Source organism: Glycine soja, chromosome 14, assembly GCF_004193775.1.
Source record: "Glycine soja cultivar W05 chromosome 14, ASM419377v2, whole genome shotgun sequence".
Taxonomy (NCBI): Eukaryota; Viridiplantae; Streptophyta; class Magnoliopsida; order Fabales; family Fabaceae; genus Glycine; species Glycine soja.
The window spans coordinates 7,522,285-7,544,929 of record NC_041015.1 but is presented as its reverse complement, the minus strand read 5'-3'; the positions used below and the strand labels follow the sequence as shown (position 1 = coordinate 7,544,929).

Sequence of the window (22,645 nt, the reverse complement as noted above, 5' to 3'; positions counted from 1 at the left end):
TTTGTCACATCATTTTTTTAAGGATGAATTTGATTATTTATCTTAAAATAATATGATTGGAATCAAATACTTCTAAATTAAGTTTAAATTATTTCTTTTTTTCGACATTTTAAGTTTAAATTATTTCAAATAACTAATTACATATATATTAGTATTATTAACACCAAAGAAATTGATTTTGATAAATATCATGTCCAGAATCAAATATGACGCCCATGTGACGAAACTGGAAGGTAGTACAATAGCAGAAAGTATATAAAGTATGGTGTATCATATTCATAGTATTCCAATATCCAGATATTTCTTTGGATTATTATCCACCCAATCATTTTGTTTATACACACACACACTGAAGTGATAGTTGAAAGTTGGCCTAATAAACTTGCACCTCTTTCTTTTCTGCCTACTTTGCTTCAAAACCAAAGAAAGTGTAGACAACATGAGTAGAAGAAGCATGCCTGCAAAATTGTTGCTCACAACTTTGTATATCCTCTTGGTGTCTCTTCCTATTCACATGTCACCACATGATGTTAACATAGACACACACAAATTCAGAAGTAGTAGTGGCCACAGAAGCAAAACTGTTGGTGGTGGCTCAGCCAAAGGTTGCAACAACAACCAATTTGACACAAACACAACACCATGTCAAAAATCGACAACCATTCAAGCAGTTCCAGCTTCTTCACCTCCCCTTGTGTTTGCAGACCAAAGACTTGAAGTAGTGTATCCAATAATCCAAAAATTCAAGTCCACCATCACCTCAGATCCACTAGGAGTGACCAAAACTTGGGTAGGATCAGATATATGCAGCTACAAAGGCTTCTACTGTGACATTCCCCCAGACAATAGTTCTGCCACTGCTTTGGCTTCTATTGACTTAAATGGTTTCCAACTATCTGCTTCCACCCTTGATGGCTTCATTGATAATCTCCCTGATATTGCTCTCTTCCATGCTAATTCCAACAATTTTGGTGGCACAATCTCACCCCAAATAGCCAAACTCCCTTACCTATATGAGCTTGATGTTAGCAACAACCAATTATCTGGTCCATTTCCCACTGCTGTTCTAGGCATGAACTCTTTAACATTCTTGGACTTAAGGTTCAATTCTTTTTCTGGGGAAGTTCCACCACAAATTTTCACACAAAACCTCCAAGTCCTTTTCATAAACAACAACATCTTCACTCAAGGGTTGCCTGATAACTTAGCCTCCACTCATATTCTCTTGCTCACCTTAGCAAACAACAAGTTCATGGGTCCAATTCCAAGAAGTCTTCCCAAGGCTTTGGCCACTCTAAGTGAAGTGCTTTTACTAAACAACCAGTTAACAGGTTGTTTGCCTTATGAGATTGGTTTTCTCGAAGAGGCCACAGTGTTTGATGCTGGCAACAACCAGTTAACTGGTCCTTTGCCTTTATCTTTGAGTTGTCTTGAGAAGGTGGAGGTGCTCAATTTGGGTGGTAATATGTTGTATGGCATGGTGCCAGAAGTGGTGTGTGTAGGATTGGTGAATTTGGTAAACTTTTCATTATCTGATAACTATTTCACACATGTGGGGCCACTTTGTAGGATGCTGATTCAGAGAGGGGTTCTTGATGTTAGGAACAATTGTATTCCTGATCTTCCGTTTCAGAGATCAGTGATGGAGTGTGCTGAGTTCTTTGCAACACCAAGGATGTGTCCCTTCATGTGGTTTCATGGTCTCATCCCTTGTAAGCTTCCTTTTCAACATTCCATTCACAATTAGATGCCCAAGGCATTTGGGTTGCAATTCTTTGTTTTTCTTTTCTTTAACTTCCTGTGTAATGTATAATTGGAACTGAGCTTTGTGATGATCCGTCTATCCATGTTCTGAGATAATTTCTATATTTCAAGTCAATGTGTGCATCATAGCCATTATATGGCAGATTAAAACTTCCATCCAGTCATTGAAATTTGTACAATGAGTCATTTTGGTCACATCAGGCAAAGTTAAATTTAGTGATTTATTAATTTCAGTAAATGTAACTCAATTTAAATAATAATTTTACTATAATATTGTGTGATATAATTGATAAATAATTATGTCATTTAAGTATATGAACAACTATTCAATTTTTAGACTTGTGTGTATGAAAGAATGTCTATTAAAAGAAATTAACCTTTTAAATGAATATTTATATCTCAATGATTAATTTCAAAATTTTGGAGATATCTAAGTTGAAAAAAATTGATGTCTGATTTTTAAATTTAGAAACTATGATAGATTTTATACCTTTAGGATGAAATAATTAGATATTAGTGACAAGTTTAAAATCTAAATTATTAACAGTTGGATAAAGTCAAGAACTTTAAGAACTAAATTGACATTTTACTTTATTAATTTGGTATTGGGGATTTATTAGTATGTCTAATTAATAAAATGTTCTCTAAAATGTTCTCCATGTACATAAAAACATAAAATAAAACGTTATCCGGTAATATGATGACTTCTACCTAGCAGGCTGCGTGTGTTGGCAAACGAACTGTGATCAGATTCGACTTGCACTAGTTGTACCTAATCGAAATCAAACTATCAAATTCAAACAATATTGCTATTCAACAATTTTTCAAACATTAACACACCACAAGGTTGTCAAGAAAAGGTGCTCCAACAACAGTAAAGACAAAGAATCTAAATTGCCAAGAAAAAAGGGGCTTTTCCAAAGTATATATGGTCCTAAAATTTGGGCTAATTCAGGGATAAGCAATTGCTCGCGGTGCCAAAGCCATGCCACATTTGTTTTTCTTAGCAACCACACACACTATCTTTTTTCTTCTTTCCATAATATGATCGTGTAGCTAATGGCCCCGGTCTCTCATGCTTCAAAAGTAACTCACATGGGAAGTGAACTAAAGACAAAATTAGTGAAATTACAATATTTCATATGTAGATTTCTAAATTAATGTTAATTTATTGATACACAGCATAACTTTCGCAATCTTATATAGCATTGATTGATCAGACATTAATTCAGACAGTGTTCTGTTCATTTGATAAAAGAAAAGGAAGAGAAGGCAAATTAACTCAACTGCTCCCATAATTTGGAATTGATGGATAGTGAATGCAGTTCAGCCATGCATGGCCATGCTGCGTTCCAGCTCAAAAAGAGACCAACAATTGCATAATTTTATAATTAACTGCGTGAGATTCATCTAAACACAGCCTTGTCACTAGGCACTGTTCTTGGTTTTTAAGGTTTTAAATGTCAACGGGTACATGCAAATAACCCAAGTGGGAAGCCTTTTTTCTTGGAAAATAAATTATATATAGGAAATGTGTACGACTTGACATTGCCATGGAATAAACTTGACTCATTTGTGGACTCTTTGAGCGAGGGATTTTTTTTAAATGATAATGTTATTGGGAATAAAATGTTTAAAGGGTGAGGTTAATAACTATTTACTTACTGACTGTATAAATTAATTTTATTGTCATTCAATTATAAATTATTTTTAAAATTATTTTAAAAGTTAATAAATACATTTATCATACATGTGTATTTGTATTATAATTGAATAATTATATAAAAAAAGATTACATTAGCTGTACATAATTTTTTTCTCTTAAAGGTTTATCTTTAACCAATTGATAATAAAGATATTATAAAATGAAAATTTTGTTGCAATATGGAGAAGTCGGCTAAGTGGGTTCATCTCATGGGAATGCCGCAGTTTATGGTTGGTAGTATGTGTTTGGGGGGTGCAAGTGATTTTGCTGCAGCACAGTGCCAGTGGTAGAGTTAGGTGAGCAGCAAGGATTTTTAAAATCAACAGAAAAAATTAAAAGAACCGACCCAAAAGGATAATAACTTGTTACTTTTTTGTGATGCTTATTTTTATTGGTTGAGAAAAGTTTAAGGATTTGCTTTTTTCTATTCCGCGTTCAACTTATGTCATTAATTGAGTTGAGTTTGGACAGAAGTGGAGCTATTATTGTTATGGTTGTCCTGCATCACTTTTCTCTCAAATGCTTATTTTCTATTCAATTTTTTTCAATAAATAAATTTGCTTTTTCTTTCATCCACCTTTAGCTATTACTTAAAAGAAGCTTGAACTGATTTCGGGTCATGCAGTTCCTATGGATTTTTGTTTTTTCACCTCGTATTTTGTTTATTATTTTTTTCTTCTTTCAAAAATACCCTGCATTTCTATTGTACATTATACACTATGAAAACATGTTTTTATTATGTATTATATACACAATCAAAATGTGTTTCCATTATGTATGGAGGACACGCCCCTAATACAATAGAAACACATCCTGTTGTGAATAATACACCATGAAAACCTGTTTCTTCTGTTATGTATTTAAGAGAATGAGAAAATATAGGTGAGAGTAAAATGATAATTAGTTACATTTTTTTTAAAAAAAGGATGAAAAGATGAAGAAGAAAAAGAGGGTGAGAATAGCAGCCCTTAATGGATGTGACTGTCCTGCGAGTATTGCAAATGGGTCAACTTCTAGGCTTAGCCCAAGGATATAAGGAGCCCAGCCCAATCTAAGCCCGAATTCTTTAGGTGACATCATAAATATGCTTGTTGTCGCTGCAAAGAAATAGAGCAGCAGAACGTGCTAGAAGTAGCAGGACGATATTTACAACCCCTGCATTTTCATTCGTCCAGTTATATTAATCATAATTCATTTTAGATTTTACTATCAAACAATCAAAAATCAAATTCCATTCAGATTCAATTAAAAAGAAAATGTCAAAAACCGAACCCCTTTGATTTGATATGGCACATTAATAGTAATTGTTATCATTAGGAATCAAAGTGATAGTGATAGAGAATAATAATAATAATACAAGAAAGAAAGAAAGAAAGAAAGATCATATGATGGACTCAGAAATGGTGGAAGCAGAGTCATCATCATCATCATCATCGCAGCCTCAGCCGCAGGCATCGAGTTCCGGCCAAACCGACGTCGTTCGCGATTTGCTCACATTGGCTCGCCAGCTCATCACTCAAGGCAAACCCTCCCAAGCCCTCCAAGCTGTAATCTTTCTTCTTCTTTTCAATTTTCTTTTATTCTTTCTCTTCATTTCCAATTGTTATTTTTAGCAAGATTTTTGCCTTTGATTCTCATTTCAATATTGGAGGCTTGTTAATTTGCGTTCTATGTTGTAAATGTTCATCTTCTTTAAACGAAGTGGCCGAGTCTGCTAAACTCGCTCTAGGGTTGGAAAGGAAATTCGTAGTAAAATTGTTGTGGAATGAATCACTGTTCTATAAGTTGCTAAATGAATGAAATTGAGAAACATTGGGGATTTTTTTATATGCTGGTGTTTTCCAGTAAGACAGTCTTGGTTTGAATTCGCATTTACAATTTGCAGTGCAGTGCCAGTTTGGTGCAAATTAGCATACATATGCAAATTCTTGGGTTTCCTATAGATTATATGAATGTATTTTATTTGTTGCATCAAGCATTTTGGGGGATTTTGAAATTTGATACTGGGATATCTCACTTGTCTTGTGTGCCAAACTCCCTTGAGAGCTTTGCGTTAGGGTGTTTTAGGTTTTAATGGTTTATCTTAATCAATTGCCATCAAGTGAAGTTGCCTGTTTAAACCACACCCAAGTGATTGAGGCAGGCATCAGGCAATGTGGCTGTGGGAATTTCAAACATCCCCTTCCACATATATGCCTGACAGAACAAGCAAGGTGATATACACAAAGATGAGCCATAGGTTCAAAATACCATATCGGCATTAAGTAAAGTCTTTTGAGATACCATACCAACTAGAACTATAGCGTAAGTAGTGTTTATAATACTCGGACAGTTCTTGGGTCGAGTTAGATGACCGTTGACCAGAATATAGTTCTAAGAGGGTGGAACAACTGCTGGCAACTTCACTTAATCAATTAGTAGCATACCTTAATTTCTTACTTGGTATAGCTTAGGTTTTAGGAAATAATTGTTTATTTTTCAGAAACTCTCTCAAAAAGGTGGCGTACCTTAATTTCTTACTTGGTACAGCTTAGTTTTTAGTCATTATTTCTTCAAAATAAGCCCGAACCAATTTGGATGACCTTATTTTGGATTTAAAATAGATAATAAAAATTCATACTGACTGAGCTTATGAATAAAAAGAAAAGATTTTTTCTTGCACTAATATATGCTAATCACTCTCCTCGTGGACTTCTTTGTGGACATTCCAACTTCTTGTAGGAGTGGCAAAGACAAGTGTTAAGTATCTCTAATATGTGCTTCAATCTCAGAAGAATATGCATACCAAACTACGTATCTTTGATAAACATTTGAGATTCTCATTCAACTCCCCAAACCCTTGGTCCCTTGCTAAATTTTATGAACATTTTAAATTTCGCCTATTTATAGGACTTTGGAGGATTTTAAATGTCTAACCAATGATAAGTAGACTTATTAGTTAATCCCTGTACATTTCCCTTCTTTCTCCCTTCATTTTTATTAGATTCTTTCTCCTTCCTTCCTCTCCCAACTCCCAAATGTACCCAAACTACCAAGATTACGTAAGTAAACTTTTACATGATTTGTGAGGTGCATTGCACAGAAACATAAGCTCATACTTTTTTAAAAAGGTCTCTGCTTGCATCATCAAAATGGAGTTCTTGTTATATATTTAGAGTATTTGATGAAGTCATGGCCCATGGTAGTTGTCTTTTGTTAGTAACACATTCCGAGAGGTCATATTTCACTGATGCATTCAAACAAACACAGTACAATTCTCATATATTATGATCGGCTTGGTGACATGTGACAGTTTGATCTTTCTTTGATTCCTATGTCTCTAAAACCTAGATAATAAGAAGTGATGTGATCAACCATTCAAGCATTCCATAGAGGATTTGCATGCTGTGATATGTGAAACATAAATCATGATAGCAGAAAGTGCAATATACTTGCCAAATGAGAAAACCTAAGCAAAAAGAAAAAAACTATCTGCACTTCTTTTTGGTGGCTGATATTTACCTATAATTGGAACAGGTGGTTGTAGCAATGAAGACTAGAGGTGGTGATGAAGCTGTTTTTCAGTCCTTGCATCGTGCTCGTGAGGTGTATAGAAGCAGACTGCAAGAGAATGCTGCAGTTGATCAGCTGGCTTCTTTGTTTGCTGAGTGTGCTATTGCTGAAGCTCAGCCTGTAGTGATTGAACCACCTGCCAATAACATTACCAACCCATCAATTACCCCAGAACCTGATGCTCATGGGACTTCCATACTGGCAGAAAGTGGCAGGATGCAAGTAGTGTTGGATGCAGTCTCTGATGGAAGCAGCTTCATCTGTTTGAAGTGTGGAGGCCTTGTTAGTAACCATCGCAAAGACGAGCACTATGCATACTGGTGTTGTTAATCACAGTGCTTTGGGTATAAGGTTTGCCCATCTTCCATCGTGAGTTTTTTGGTGCATCATTAAGATGGTCTGATGAAAATGAGCGAACTTCTGAGTTCTGTCTGCCTTATACTTTGATCTTTGGAAAAATCATGCTACTGTCATAGTAGAGTGAATTGCGAACTATGTCCTTTGAAGACTTCCATGCTTTAAACCATACCAATCAATACAGAATTGTGAGTCACATTTGGGCCAACAGTACCTTATGTAATTTTTTGGGATATTTTTTTGCGTTTATTTTGAGTTGATATGTTTAAATAATAATTACAAAAATGATACTTTATTTTCAATTTGTTTCGCGTGTTCAAGAATTCTCAAAGATATGGTGAAAATAACTCTTGTTTTCACCATTTTCTTAACATCTTGGAAATGAGAAATAACGAGAAAATGATATGTTGTCTTTGTAATTATGATTTGAAAATATTAATTAAAAACAAACTTAAAAAATAAATCAACGCCACCTCTTTCTGCGGATTTTGTATGTAATAACGTATTATAGGCATGTATACATTTAGGTGGCCATTACATGTTAAAAATAATTATTTTAACAATGATATGTCCATTCTTTTGCCAAGCATTTTCTTGAATCAAGATAGTTTGATTGTTTTACACTTATATTTATTGGCAATTCTGTTAAGGGCAGCATTGTTTACAGATCTAATAAATGTGTCTGCAGCCGAAGACCCAAGTTTCTTAGCTGTTGTATAAAATGAACATCAATTACGTCTTCTTTTATAAATTGATTTTTCTTGTGAAATCATATACGCCAGACTTTTGTTGCTGTGCTGATTTATTTTGTGCAATGTCGGTAATTGGTAGTATGGGACCTCTTGTACAAGATGTAAATATTTTTTTAATGAATAAATATTAATTTATTAGAATGTTAATTTTTGTTAGTAGAAGAGATCGAACCCGTGAGTTTTTTCTCTTCTCTTCTTCCTTAATCATCCAATCTACCTTGTATCTCCAAAGAATATGTAAATATTACATCTTCAAATTGGTATTTATCATCTTGCTTGCGCACAAAATGCCACCAAAAAAAGAGAGGTTTCCCTTCTCAAAATTGACCATGTAACATTTCATTCTTCATAAGCCAATTTAAAAAGAATTTTTATTTTTTAAAATAAATAGAGTTTTAGAAAAATGATCAGGTTTTTATAAATAAATAAATAATGAGAAATAATGATTTAAAGGAAAAAAAAACATTTGATTTATTCATTTGATAGGGAATAAAATAGAGTTTCTTTTTTTTATAAAATAATAAAAATAAATAAATAGAGTAAATAATAGGTCGTGAATATCGCTAGCTATAAATAGCAACATGCTCTGCCTCTTTTTTTCTCTCTTCTTTTTCCAAAATCCTCTCTTTTTCCCGCAGTCCGTCAAACCTATCTCAGAAAAATGACGATCTCGGATTCATTCACCGTTGGATCGTCATGAAATTTGAACACCAGGTTCGAAATCCAATTCCGAGCATTCTCACCGTTGGAAGTAGAGGGTGTCACAGACTACATTCTCAAAATACTACATTGTGATGTCTCTCCATTAGAAAGTAACTTGAGAATAAAATTTTCTCAACTAGAGAACTGCTGTGTGTATAGCCAAAAAATAAATAATTGACGCATATCACGTACCCGTGGGCAGGGTGCTGCACGGTTTTGGTTTGACTGCTGTGCATCAAGGGCTCAAAAGATTCAATATCACTCCTGCAAGTTATCTTATCTTGGACTTTGCCCACAGTAAAATATATATGTATGTAAGCAGTTATTATTAACTGAATAATATGTTGTATGGATTAAAAAAAAAACTAATTAAGGTCTTATTGAATAAGTACATGTTATGTGAGAACTTATAAGCTATCCTGCAAATTTTATTGAAATATGCTGAAAACAGCTTTTACTGACACAAGTTTACTTATACATTTACACAAGTGTTTATGTCCTAAAATAAGTTCAAATAAACTGTAAACAAGTTCTTCTAAACGAGCATTCCACGTGCAGTACAAAATAAATACATTGCCAGGGATAAAGGGAATGGTTCCATATCGGTTACGTAACCCGGGGGGGTGGGGGGATTGATTAACAAGTGTATACATATCGGTTATCATCCTTCTCTTGCTACAAACTCTGGTATGGTAAATTACAATCTCTTTCAATATAGTTAATGTTCTTTACACACAAGACCTAGAGGTAAAACAGAAGAGTTTTCCTTCTGTTGCTTTGTGGCAGAGGAACGCTACAGTATTTTTATCAACAAAAATCAATGATTGACAAACATACTATGAGCATAGAAACTTAAAACTTACAAGAAATAGAAAACCCTCAATACACATTTCCAAGACTTGAAGAATATTTCCTTTTTTCCCCCTTCTAGTGTTGGTATAAAGTATAAACAGAAAACATTCCAAGATAATTTGTCTAACAAGATCTTCACCAATGCCTCCAAGCAAACAACTATCTCCTATTCTCTTGATTATTTGGGTAGCCCTCGGCAACATTTTTACACACCTCACAAGATGCTCCATATGCAGCAAACAATGGAAACATTTTCAACATTTGGGCAGTATATATAATGTTATTTGTCAGCAACCATTAATATTACACCCTGCAACTAGAAATAAGTAGCGTCAGAATGCCAGATCAATGCATCTTTATTCACCAATAAAGGAAATAGAAATTTTTTGGATAGTTATAACGAAGTCATATATGTTTGTATCAAAAGTAGGATAAGTTAGAATATAATTTTTGAAAGGTTGTATGGGACAAGGGTTATTACCTGCACCTAGTTTTTGGTTCTTTATTGCCTGATTTCTAGGATCATTCTTGTAGGTTAAAAAATGAACACTGAGCCAAAGCAAATGGATGATCACAATAACATTCAGATTCACATTATATGCGGCAAAGCCTGCGAACGTGGCCTTGCTCTCATGATTGTCTCATCACTGTGCCGAATCCGTTCAGAAAGTCTCCATGGCTTCTGCCATTTCCATTTAAATTGTACTAGCCACTGATGGTGGCTTCTTTTCCACCTCCATAGCTTGCCAGAAGCTTGTCCTACAATTGCTAGTTTTTTCATTGACAGTTGCCCAATGGGTATCATCTGCATTGATAGCAAATCTCACATCCTTGGCCAAACGAAGATACATATACCAATTTAATATAAATGGAGAATAAATTACCGTTCTACTCTGATCTACAAATGCTGCTGATTCCCTCACTTGGCCATTAGTGATGCCTGGCATATATTTGCGCTGTTTCTGTACTGGCACAGACTCTGGAGATAAAGGTTCCTTGATGTCTTCCGCATAGTGTTTCAATGAATTTGGAGAGTTTCCCTGTTGACAGAGAGCGATGATAAATTAACAGCTGACAATGAAAGCTATATAGATCCGATCAAAAAGTTAGTCTCATAGATAAAATCAAGACAATAAGAGACAGAATTCCCATGAGATAGTCACTATAAAGCAATATAAAAACCTAAGAATCATAAGCTTTTCCTAATTTAAGTAGGAAGAAGGCAACCAATACACTCATTTGAACACTCTTTTGACAGATTCTTTAATATTGGGATTGGAACGTGAAGAAAAGTGTTAAAAGAATGTGTTAGTAGCATTCCTCTTTTATGTAATGCTAATCTAATTGTCATTTGCCACTATTACGCAATGGAAATTTTAAAAGTTATGCAAGTAAAATCTTCAGATTTAAATTTGTTTATACTCAAGCTACAAAATGCCTCAAATGCACATGCCATTAAGCTCAAGAAAGCTTAAATTTAGAGTCAATTACACTTACTTTACAAGATGTTTAAATTACACTGCCTTCCTTTAGACGGCTAGTTTAAATTACCATTGGCTTTGTGATTTTAAAAGACTGAAAATTTTGGGTGAAGTCCCAAAACTGACAAGAGTTTTAAAAAAATAGCTATTGGGAACACTAAGAGCCAGTAAGAGGAAAACTGCCCTTGAGGGACTTGTTCATAGTTGTTCACTGCTATTAAGAAGCTTGTTTATATTAATATTAAAATAAACCAAAGTGTAGCACATTTTCATCTCTAATTTGGTGTAATTTTTCAAAATAAAAGGGAGGGCAGTGTAATTTAAGCATGATAAGGGAATACAATTTGCCCTTAAATTTAAAGATCATAGAAATTTATTATTCTGATTATTAGGCTGATTCTGTTAGGCCATGGCCTTAGTGGGTTCTACTTATCTAAGGTGATTTACCAATTAGGATTAGTAACTTGTTACTTTTGATAATATTATAGACATAGATTTTATAGTTTCATTTTAGAGGTATTTTAATACTTTTGTTGGTGATCAGTAGGGAATTATTTAGGGTGCCCTCTGTTGAATGGAAAATGAATAGATAAAAAAAATAGGGAGGCAGAAAATTTGGAATGAAGGTTACTTTATACTTGTTTAGAGCAAAAATGTAAGTTGTTGGGTTTTTGGCTCTTTTAATCACCAAAAAAAGTAAAACATGGAGTAGTTAACAAAAGAATCGCAACCCATTTTGATTATGGTTCCATAATATTTTCCTCTCCCCTCATATGGTATGAAAATCAGAAGAAACTGACTTCCTATCCATTATAATCAACAATTGTCTACTCCACTCTATTTTCACTCCTCTATGTTCTCGACATTTTCTGCCAACAATAGCCTTAGTCAAGTCTAAGCAACATTTAATCTTGTGGGTTTTGGCCTCCAGTTGTTTTGGTTATTTGAATTTTTTTTGTTACATGGAGGTGCAAGCACTTGGTAGGGAGGGGGAAAGGTGACCTAGTGTCAACATCAAACTCAAGTCTAAAAGACTTGAGTCAGCACCGATTGAGCTACAAGATCAATGGCACTTGAGGTTTATTTATTTGCTAGTGGACAGTTATTCAACTTGAGCTTCGAGTCTGACTACTTGGTTTGCAAGTAGTCATCTAGATGTTGATGGGCTTGGCCAAGAACTGTAGGTGCTATGCCAAGGTTAATTTCTTCAGTTCACAAGCCTAATTTTTTTGTCAAAATCCAACCTGTTTGGCAGCAGCGCTACAACTTTTTATTTATTTTAAATTCTTAGTTGTTTTTTGCTTGAATCTTAAGCAGCTAAGATCTTACAGAAGTTGGGGTCGCCAATGTGGTTGCAACAGCTTGCTCTCTCGCTTTTAGTTCCTTCTCAGTTTCCTTTCTTTTCATTTCACTTTGCCGTAATAGACCTACAAGTTCTTTGATTTGATCTTTTATTTCCTTGATCTCAGTGTCCTTTTCCCACAGTTGGCACCTGTAGTTAACATCTAACACTTCAAATTTCAACAGTATATACAAGCATGTTATATAAAAACAGGAAAAAAAATCACTCTATATTGTAATTTAACATGACTAATATTCCTATACATTCCACTTATTTTTTATGGTAAGTTTAATAAATCACACCTCACAAACTAAAAATTATGACCTTCAGCAGGAAGGGAAAAAGACAATTCAAAGCAATTTTTTTCCTGCTAGTTTATTGGTTTTCCAGTTCTTGCAAAAACCATGTTAATGGAGATCAAACCAGCAACACTAAAATTCACGTAAATGGTATATCCATAAAAGTATTTTTGTATGAGCATCTTGGAGTCCACCTCCTCTCTCTCTACTTTATTCCATTAATAAAAAAGTGGACAAAATATGGTAAATTATTTTTCTAATGTATTGCATGAATTACTGACCCTAGTGGGAAAAGGCTTTTGTTGTTGTTTGTTTGTTGCATGAATTACTGACCTTCGTATAAATAAAACAAAATCAACAAGTTTGAATTAGATCAGATATGGAGATAAAAACATGCAAATTTTGGCCACTCTGACTAATGCACATATCTCCTCTTTGAGAGAGAGATTAAAAATATTTAGGTTGAACAAAGCACCTAGCATCTCCAACAGAATTGAACAAATATTGAAGCAAATTCTTGGCTTCTCCCATTGAGCGCAACTGGTTCCAGCGTCCACGATTAGTGAAGGCCCGTTCTCGTTCTTCTGCCTCAGAAAGTTGAGAAGCCATTGCTACAAGTGAATTAGATGATATGTTCAGCATGCTCTCAAGTGAAGCTATTCTGGCCATTCTTGCATTTGGGGACATGGAGGATGCTCTGAGAAGAATGACAGGTGTTAAAAGCAACCAGGAAGAGAGAAATGTTTTCCTTTTATATTGCACGTGTTATTATTTGAAAGAGCCAAAATTTTTCAAAAAGTAATGAGAGCACTAACAAATTTAATTATATATATATAAAACAGACCTAGCAAATCCATTCTTTCCTCTGGGAGGAGGGAGACCCTTGGCAGCAACCCCGTTTACTTGCTTTAGTATGGCCAACTCCTCAGCAAGCGCAGCTCGCCTGAAGATTGCATCACAATATTAAATATTACAATCCAGATCAATCAGTAAGTAAAATAACTTAGGTATATATGTTGCATACACTTGGCTCTGCTTCTCATACTCAAAACGAACTTCATGCTCTTTTACCATGACTTCCAGCTCATGATCAAGCCACCGTTGTAAGGACTTCTCATTGCTCTAAAGAATCAATTCAAACGTATTTATGACTAGCATGGATAATCAAGCAAATTTAAGGAGATGAAAGTTTTTTACCTGTCCATTTGTTCCACTTCCATTCATTGAACCTGGAAGATGAAGTATAACTAGAATTAGAATAATAAATAAAAGATAAGAGTAAGTGCACTAAAATCCCCATGTTCTTCACTAAAAGACAGTTTCCTCCACTTAAGGCATTTTAAAAGATTATCCATTTCAAATGATCCGATAAAATTCCCCATGTCTCATGCAAGAGGACATGCCAATCATTAAAAGTGAGCATAAGCTGTGCTAAAAACAAACCAAACCTGAAATGTCTCGGCTGGAAGATTTACGAGCTTCTAACAACTCCTTTAACCTCTTAGTGGCCATTGCAGCTTCTTCAGTCTTTCTTTGAAGGACCTAAAGGAATATTCAGTCATTAAGTATAATAATAACCACAGAAGTCAAAAACAACATTGATGGTTATGCATGTTGTGTAGAAAGAACAGAAAACAGATGTATTAATGACATGTCATTTTGATTTGGCTTTTTAAAACCTCGTTCTAAAACAATGTTTTATTTAGCTTTTAGAAGAATATTTATTTATGAATACTTAATTCTGGAAGCAGACAAAGTTTAATTTTATACATGAGTGAATATTAATCTCTAAAAGAATGTCTAGCAAAATAAGGTATAACATGCATTCTATATTAATTAATATTTTTAACATAGCTAAGCACGGGTGCTTAAATTGACTGTACCAACACCATGTTACACCAATTTGGATACCTCATCCAGTTGGGCTACCACTAATTGAACCATATCCATATCATACAGTGTAGTTCTAAACTCCAAAGTCAAAGTACTTCTATTCTATGTAGATTTTAATCCATAATAAATGTTCCTTTAGTTTTCATTACACTTGTTTCATTAAAAACCTCAAAAACAAAATATAAAAGCATATTTTCATGATGCAAAGACCTCCCCCCCATGTTTTCCCCAGGAACTGGCAAAAATAAAGGCCTATCGACCATAGTAGTAACTAAACTAATGCTGAAAATTGGGCATAGTTAAACTACTGATAGGATCATATATTAAACAGAAACCTAAAAATAAAGACTTGCAGTGCAATCACTCAAATTTACCAATGATATCGGCAAAGTTCAATACTTCAATAACATATATCGTCTAACAACTTAGCAATACTCACCATTTTCTGGCGCTGATTTAAAGCTTGCAGCTTATGGCGTTCAAACTCATTTCTCCTTCCTTCCTTCTTTAACTGTTTTGCAAACATATATTTAATACAAGGTCAGAGAACAAATATGCAGTACAGGTGAGTAAATCATGTTTAAGAGTTGGATTAGTCATGATCAACCATCACATGGTTGATCTCTAATTCTACCTCTAGAATTTGAGTTACTCAGAAGCTTGGAACAGTACACACCATTTGGACTCAAACTATAAACCAAATTTTAATTCCTTTTTACATTTTTATAACAAAAGATCCAACTAACAATGAAGAAATAGTTTCATGTAGGGAAAATATTAATTGACAAACTTTATCTACCATAAGATAAAGATGAGGAGTATCAGGGACAAGTTAAATAAAAAAGAAAAGAGGAAGCTCGACATACTTGCAGAAGCTCTTTCTCTCTAGAAGCCTTCCATTGCCGAAACTGTTCAGCCTCTTGTTTTATCCTATGTTGCAGTTGAACCTGCAACATTGTTTAGTGTATAAGAGTATATTTAGTGATCAAAACTATGATATGCAAAAGTTCAATAATCAACCTTTTGGGCTTTTATAGATTGTATTTCATCTTGTAATCGCTTCGCTGCTTCATCACTTTTTTGCTTTTGCTTCAAGAGCTGGACCTGACTCTCCTGTTTCTTCTTTAGATCCAGAATCTAGCATTGTATATTTTGAAAAGATATTAGCAATTTAGAATTATTCCAATTCAAATCATGTAAAGGAAAAATAGATGGAAATAAAAAAAGTTTCCTCACCTGGGCTTCAAGTGTTTTTAATTTTTGGGCATGGATATCCTCTGATTTCTGCATTTGTCCATCAGAATTGGCAGCAAGATTTTCAACTTCAGCCAAAAGACGATCCCTCTCTCGCTGCATACATAAATCAGGCGCATATATAAATATGAATTTTCTGTAGGAGAAAAATAACTTTGCAGAATTTCTATTGAACCTGTACAGTTCTTTTCTCATCCTCTAGTTCCATTATCTTCCTTCCAAAATGCTGCTTGAGTGCCTCAGCATCAGGTATTCCAAAAAGCTTCATCTCAGACTGTGTGAACATCAATCCCAATATGTATATTAATATACAAAAGAGAGAAGAAAATCACTCAATGCTTCTGTCATGATTATTATTTGAGTTCGGATTAACCATCAGAAACAAGACTTCTTGCAGTAAATTTAATAAATTACATAACAAAAGTTATCCATAATTCTGTTGATTTAAATGTGTTATTGGTTGATGCATAATATATCAAATGTGTTTAATTATACATATGCAGTATTACAACCTCTTTTTGCTCCAAGCGTTTATTCAATTCATGTAACTCTCTATCCATACTATTTTGCAGAAGAGTATGCTCCCACTCTTTTTCTACTTCTTCAATTTCCCTTGAATCCCCTGCTTAAATCGGCAATTGTAACCCATAATCATAGAAGTTATAATAGTCTCACTTGATTAAATTTAAGCAGTAGACAGTGGTACAGAACAAGTTGAAGCAAGTTGCTGCTTTAAAATTGGCAATAATAACAGATTATTAAATTCAGGCCAAAGAAGATGCTGACCTGTTGTTTCACTCATTGGATAATCAGATGCTGTGATAGGTAAGCCCCTCTTGTGCCCATCAGTCTTTACATTACATGTGCTATTTTCCTGAAAAAATGAAATTTTAAGACTTAGATGTACTGTCTAGCAGCTAATATCCTGAAGTCACTTTCACTCCTGGCTATGATAATGGTAATCAGTCCTAGTAGTAGAATGCATATACCCAGATAAGATCAAAGCACATATCTATGCACTGAAAATTTGAGCAAAATATAATTGAGTCAAAGAAGATTATCAACAGAAGAATCAGAGGCATACATATGCATCCTTTTCGCATTGTTCTACAGTAGAGCATCTACTACGATATTCATGAAGTTCACATCGAAGATCCTCATTAGCAGCTTCAAGCCAAGCAATCCTTTCCTTGAGGACCTGCATTATCAATTATAAAATTATATATATTAGAAGTATATGTAAAAAGAGACCCAGCACTCAAGTACAATTAAGGCGTGCGTCATAAATCATGTCCAGTTAATGTTGCCACTAACCTATTATAGGAAATATATTAAAATTGATGCAAGACATTGCCAAAGATTTAACAGAAACCAGCTACCTGAACTTCCTCAGGAGAGCCACCAGAACGAGCACAAAGTTCCGCTTGCAGATACTCAAGTTGTTGTCGCATTTTTAGCATCTCGTTGGACATGGGATCTCTATTGACCTATGGAAGAATACACAAAAGACGAGCATTAGTGTCTATTGAAAAGGCAACTAATTATCTCAATTTTGTAGGATGAATGAAAAGGAACATAAAAAGTTAAGCAGATACTTACAACAGGCTTATTTTGGATGTTCCGTGCACGGTTTGCATACTTCAAAGTGTTAAGTGTTTCCTCAGCATTAATATCAGCAGGACTTATGCAGGCTGGAACAGGGAAAAAAATTATGTAAGAAGAAATTTATAAATATGATAGCAGGTTCTGAGATGCAAACTGACACAGATACGGGAGGGAACAAGAACACATAGTACAACATTTTAATAATTGTCATCAATCATTTACGATAAACCGAGAAGTTACCAGAGGTTCAAATATTCTGAAAATAATTCCCAGACCAGGGGAAAATATTAACTAGAAGTTTATCTTTTGAAGATTAGTAATTGTTAACTTGAAGCTTATCTTTTGAAAGCCAATGATGGGAGGTGAAAAAAGTAGAATTCATTGTGATAGATGCAAGGAAAACAACCAACCTATCATAACAGTTCTGCTGTTACCACCAAGTGAATCCTGCAAAATTATTTAACTTTATCCATAAATACAAAATAATTGTTAAAAAAAATAAAAGAAAGAAAATTTGAATATAAAATCTTTCATATACATGTTTCCTGTTTTATTTGTTTTTTCTTCTCACTCAGACACTCACAATAATTGTTTCTTTTCTTCAAGGGAACTATAATTGTCAAGATAGATCATAAATTCCAGTTCAATTCAAAATGATCCATATCCAACATGAGTGAGCTTTTGCACTGAAGAATTGGTACTGATAAGAAATGCAGAGCACACAATCTTCTCTCCGCTAAATTCCTAGATCTTGAGATAAAGGCCTTGGTGAAAAGATAAAATCAACGTATAAGTGTGTGTTTGGTTTCCCGTTGGATTCTCTAGAATCACCTTGAAATACCAATTAATGTGATTTTAGGTAAACTTTGATATGTTTGGTTTCACGTTAAGGAATTGATTTTGGGTCTAAAGTTGAATCTGAATTAAAACAATTTTAGGTAGCTTTTATGTTGGATAAAAAATTATACTGAGTTTTACTATTAACTTGTTTTTATGATAAAAACATCCAAACATAAACTACATCACTTCAAAATCAATTTTAACCAAAATTAATTTTGCAAAATCAATTTCATTCAAAATCAATTTTGTCAACCCTCATCCAAACACACACTAACTAGGGATTTCAAGGGGGAAATACATTTATTAATCAGGTTACACGTCCTATATATATTTATATAAAATAAAGAATGTTTTTTCAACATCATAATTGATAATATAGAAGATTATAAGCTGAAAGAAGGAAGGTACACATATAGATCTCAAACCTGCAAAAGCCTAGTAAGTTTACTATCCCTATAAGGAACATGAACACCTTCCTTTCTCTTCTTTTCATCACCAAGTGCACTAATAACATTGCCGAGCGCTAGAAGGCCTTTGTTAATGTGAACTCCTGATTGAAAGAAAAAATTATTCGAAAATTCATAATGATCAAAAGTAAGTTTAGAAGATACAAGTGAAAAATGCCATGCCTAACCTTCCTTAAAGCGCAGACCATCAGACCCGGTTCTTTTAGCTCGTTCTGATCCAGCAAGATCTACCAAGTGCAACTTGGCACAAAGATATTCTTCATTCATTGTATCATTTAAACTGATCTCACCATGACTATTGAGCTTCCGCATTTGTTCTAATGTGATGGTGAAGATAGCATGTGAACGACTGGTTGGACACATAGTAGAAGAAGAATAAGTAATAGAAGAGAACTCCAGAAAGATAAATTGAACAGCATTTTTATGAACAACTTTTAACCATGAAGGCTGAATTGATGGCAACAAGTAAATTCTGGATTTGTTCATTGACAAAATCTTTAGAAGTGCAGCAGACTACGAGCATTCTTACAAATTGCAATATACCAATCGTTCCATCTATTAGCATTCCCTTAACTAACAAGAAATAGAAAATATTTGATATGGAATTGGTTTCAAAGGAAACAATTGAAAGCTCAGATTGATTGTAGAAAGCTTAAGCCATCAGAAGAGTTTAAAACCAAAAAGTAATTTATATTTTTTACACCATATCTTCTCTTAGTTTTTGCTTTATTATCAGAACATCACATTATACAGCTCATGCTCTAATAATATTTCCCAAGCCTATTTATCCAGAATTAGCTTAAGAATCCAAAAGGGTGATAAAAAAAAATTAATTAGAAATGAATTTATGCAGTTAAAAGAAGAGAAGGAAAATGCATAAGCAACCTGGATTGGTTGTTCATATTTGTACTCCCAGTTGCTCTACTCAATGATCCTTGTTCTAGGCAAGCAGCCATTTCTTTTAGTGTTGTAACACTAACTTCAGTAGATCCTGCTAGAGTAATGACACCATTTGATGACTCACGGATTTGTATTGGCGGTTTCCCAGGAATAGTTACTTTCCCTGCATGTCCATTTGCAGTTTCTGGTTTGTTCATAGAGGATGGATCCAACAAGTCTCTTACTTCTTCTTTAAGAATCTTTTATCAATTAAAATTTTTTGTTAGATGCTTAATCTAAACAATATCACAAATATAAAATCTTTTAATTTCAGATATTAAAGCACAATTTAACTTTGAAAACAAAGGCCTGTATCAAAGCTATTAACTGACCTCGATAAAGGACACATGCAGCTGAAATTCATTCTGATGCTTTAAGGTCTCAATTTTGTTAAACAGAGAACTCATAACTTGGGGTATTATTCCCTCTTGGCAACCATCTTTAAAGCCAGTGCCCATGGTGTATGTTTTCCCAGAACCTGTCTGCAATGGAGTGAAAATGTCACATACCAAGGAGGAATGAATAAGTCATAAGTGTAATGGCATTTAACTTGTGTTTCTTTTAGCTGTAACTATACCTGACCATATGCAAGAACAGTAGCATTATATCCTTGGAACAAACCATCAACAAGGGATGCAACACATTCATCGAACATGGCAGATGAGGGAGAACCAGTGCTCCCGTAAACATGATCAAATGTAAAGGAATGTGCACCAATTTGTACCTGTATCATAATCATAATAGTATATGATTCCACCCAAATTTTTAAGATATTTAGGATGCTATTTACTTTCATCCTTGCATTAAGTACATGGAAAAATATACTGCGTGATAAATTTCCTTAAAGTGAGAAAATTCAAATGGATATAGAAGGCATATGTATACATGTAACATGTTCATCACTCTAACCTACTATGAGTTAAAAAAAATAGTAAGTAGGAAGGCAAGTGATTTCCAACTGATGTGGAAAGCAAGTGAGACATAGTCTAAATGGCACCAAGAAACAAAAGAATTGCTTTAATTTACTAACACTAAATTGTCATTTACCAATGAGCTTGTAGCTCAAATGGCACCGGGTCAAGCTTTGACACCAGAATGCAGTGTCTAAGTCGGAGGTTCAATCCTCAACTAGCTCACCTTTCCACATTTTTATCAAGATTTTAGCATTTCGCATCTCCAATGTAACCCAAAAAAACAACACACGCACAGTGTTACTTTCGTTTACAACCAAGTTTAGGATGATTTGAGTTTAAGGATTCCATTCATTCACAAATAACAAAGTTCACAAATAACGTTTCAAAACCAACGGGAGTTGAGTCTAGCAGAAAGAGCTAGTCTCCCACAACGTGGGAATCCAAGCTTCAAATCCCCGCTAAGAGATGTGTCCGCATTTATTGCCTAACGGTGCCTCGAACAAGATTGCCTCTCAAGGAGTATTCCTGTTGTAACTAAGAAAATGTTTCATAAACTGAGCCGTTCCACAAAAATGTGCTGGCGAAGCCCAAAAAAGCAACCCAAACCGAAAAAGAAAGAAGTCAAACAAACATCCCAATCAAGCAAGCACATATCATCAGATCATAAAAGCAATTCCAAATTGCCAATAACCATTAATTCTTTAATCAGGCAAGCAATCAATCTCGGATCCAGATCTCTTCTCGCCAGATTCACCAATCCGAATAAATAAATAAATAAAAGCAAAGGAAAAACACAATGCAAGCAAGCAAGTGGAAGTTGTTCCAATGTTCCCTATTATCACAGTGTGCGTTGAGTGTGACAATGATGCACGCACCTGAGGCTTCCCTGGCACGACGCTCACGCAATCCTTGCATCCCTGCACCTTCTCCTCGCCGATGAGAGGTCGCACGTGGACCGCGACCTTCACGCAACAATCCTCACCCGCTTCCACCATCACAAAAAAAATAAAAATAAAATGAAATGCCAAACACTACCTGGACTGAGAGAGAAAGAAAAAGAGAGAGTGTGAGTGAGATGAGTGTTTGGTGTGGTTGAGCTGAGTGTGAAAGAGATCAATTCAATTGGCGCAATGGTTGTGTTGTGAATTGTGATGTGTTGTTCCTTCGCATTGTCTGCGGAGGACAAAGAAAGTAAGAAAGCGTTGCTGTTGTTGTTGGTGGTGTTGCAGTCACTAGTAGTAGTACTACAGGAGCAAGGAGAGAGAGTAGTTATAGTTGGAGGAGGAGAGAGAGAGAGGGGGGGAAGGGTAGTTTGGGAAAATGTGAATGACTTGCAACCAAGGTGCTCAAGGTAAACTGTATGAACAACAACCATCACGATCATGTTCCCTTTGCCTTCACTGTAATGTACCTGTCCATACGGTTGTTTCCTCGACCTCTTTTATGACCTCTCTTTCCCATTTTGCCCCTCTTCTTTTCCCAACGCTCCTCTCTCTACTTCACCGTAAAAACCTCTCGGTATTTCATAATTACCACTTTACCCCCAACTTTTTCTTTTTTTTCCGTAAAACTTTTCTATGAATTGAAGATAGACATCATGATTTACAATAACTTGCACCCTGAGTTAGACTCCTTTGTGTCTTTAGCTATTTTTTATGTAGCTCAGCTCATTAGAATAAAAATGTTATTAACAATCAACAAACTCTAGAATGTTATCAAAAGTTTGATATATGTGTATAGATAAAACAAAATTTATTTCAATGTTTTTTATGTCTCAAAAAAAATTAGTCTCCAACTTCAACTATCAATTGAAAAATATATTTCATGAAAATCAAAAAAGAAATGGTGTTATTATATTTTCTAGTATACCCAAATCTATACTATTTTAGAAAGTATAATCATTGTACATTTTGCAAATCTAATGATA

The 22,645-nt window shown here is 34.5% G+C and overlaps 3 protein-coding genes across 4 annotated transcripts; 2 read left to right on the top strand and 1 right to left on the bottom strand.

Moving 5' to 3' along the window:
* Positions 1–300: 300 nt before the first annotated feature.
* On the top strand, positions 301–1,936 carry LOC114384406 (uncharacterized protein At4g06744-like). The gene has a single exon (XM_028344077.1). The coding sequence runs from the start codon at positions 440–442 to the stop codon at positions 1,745–1,747; it is 1,308 nt and encodes a 435-aa protein (XP_028199878.1). The 5' UTR covers positions 301–439; the 3' UTR covers positions 1,748–1,936.
* Positions 1,937–4,608: 2,672 nt separating this feature from the next.
* On the top strand, positions 4,609–7,797 carry LOC114383490. Its single transcript, XM_028343171.1, has 2 exons — positions 4,609–5,016; positions 6,986–7,797. Exons 1-2 carry the CDS (start codon positions 4,855–4,857, stop codon positions 7,349–7,351), a joined length of 528 nt encoding a protein of 175 aa, XP_028198972.1. The 5' UTR covers positions 4,609–4,854; the 3' UTR covers positions 7,352–7,797.
* A 1,618-nt stretch (positions 7,798–9,415) lies between these two features.
* Positions 9,416–22,082, bottom strand: LOC114384925 (kinesin-like protein KIN-4A). Of its 2 annotated transcripts, none has more exons than XM_028344768.1 (26): positions 21,594–22,082; positions 20,382–20,528; positions 20,137–20,286; positions 19,751–20,004; positions 19,033–19,214; positions 18,824–18,948; positions 17,969–18,005; positions 17,553–17,644; positions 17,333–17,440; positions 17,038–17,151; positions 16,740–16,827; positions 16,466–16,575; positions 16,129–16,227; positions 15,936–16,049; positions 15,720–15,836; positions 15,566–15,646; positions 15,139–15,210; positions 14,255–14,348; positions 14,004–14,035; positions 13,831–13,928; positions 13,651–13,749; positions 13,282–13,503; positions 12,495–12,657; positions 10,569–10,724; positions 10,166–10,489; positions 9,416–10,000 (listed from the first exon to the last, which is right to left on the bottom strand). In XM_028344768.1, exons 1-25 carry the CDS (start codon positions 21,711–21,713, stop codon positions 10,274–10,276), a joined length of 3,090 nt encoding a protein of 1,029 aa, XP_028200569.1. In that variant the 5' UTR covers positions 21,714–22,082; the 3' UTR covers positions 9,416–10,000; positions 10,166–10,273. The 2 variants fall into 2 exon arrangements, with proteins under 2 accessions (XP_028200569.1, XP_028200568.1); XM_028344767.1 differs by having other exon boundaries at positions 9,416–9,994.
* Between the last annotated feature and the right edge of the window lie 563 nt (positions 22,083–22,645).

Coding starts and splice junctions, on each gene's coding strand:
- LOC114384406 (XM_028344077.1), top strand. CDS start 440: ATGAGTAGAAGAAGCATGCCTGCAAAATTGTTGCTCACAACTTTGTAT.
- LOC114383490 (XM_028343171.1), top strand. CDS start 4,855: ATGATGGACTCAGAAATGGTGGAAGCAGAGTCATCATCATCATCATCA. Junction 5,017..6,985: donor CCTCCCAAGCCCTCCAAGCT/GTAATCTTTCTT, acceptor TAATTGGAACAG/GTGGTTGTAGCAATGAAGAC.
- LOC114384925 (XM_028344768.1), bottom strand. CDS start 21,713: ATGGTGGAAGCGGGTGAGGATTGTTGCGTGAAGGTCGCGGTCCACGTG. Junction 16,828..17,037: donor AATGCGAAAAGGATGCATAT/GTATGCCTCTGA, acceptor TCATTTTTTCAG/GAAAATAGCACATGTAATGT. Junction 12,658..13,281: donor AATTCTGTTGGAGATGCTAG/GTGCTTTGTTCA, acceptor TGTTAACTACAG/GTGCCAACTGTGGGAAAAGG.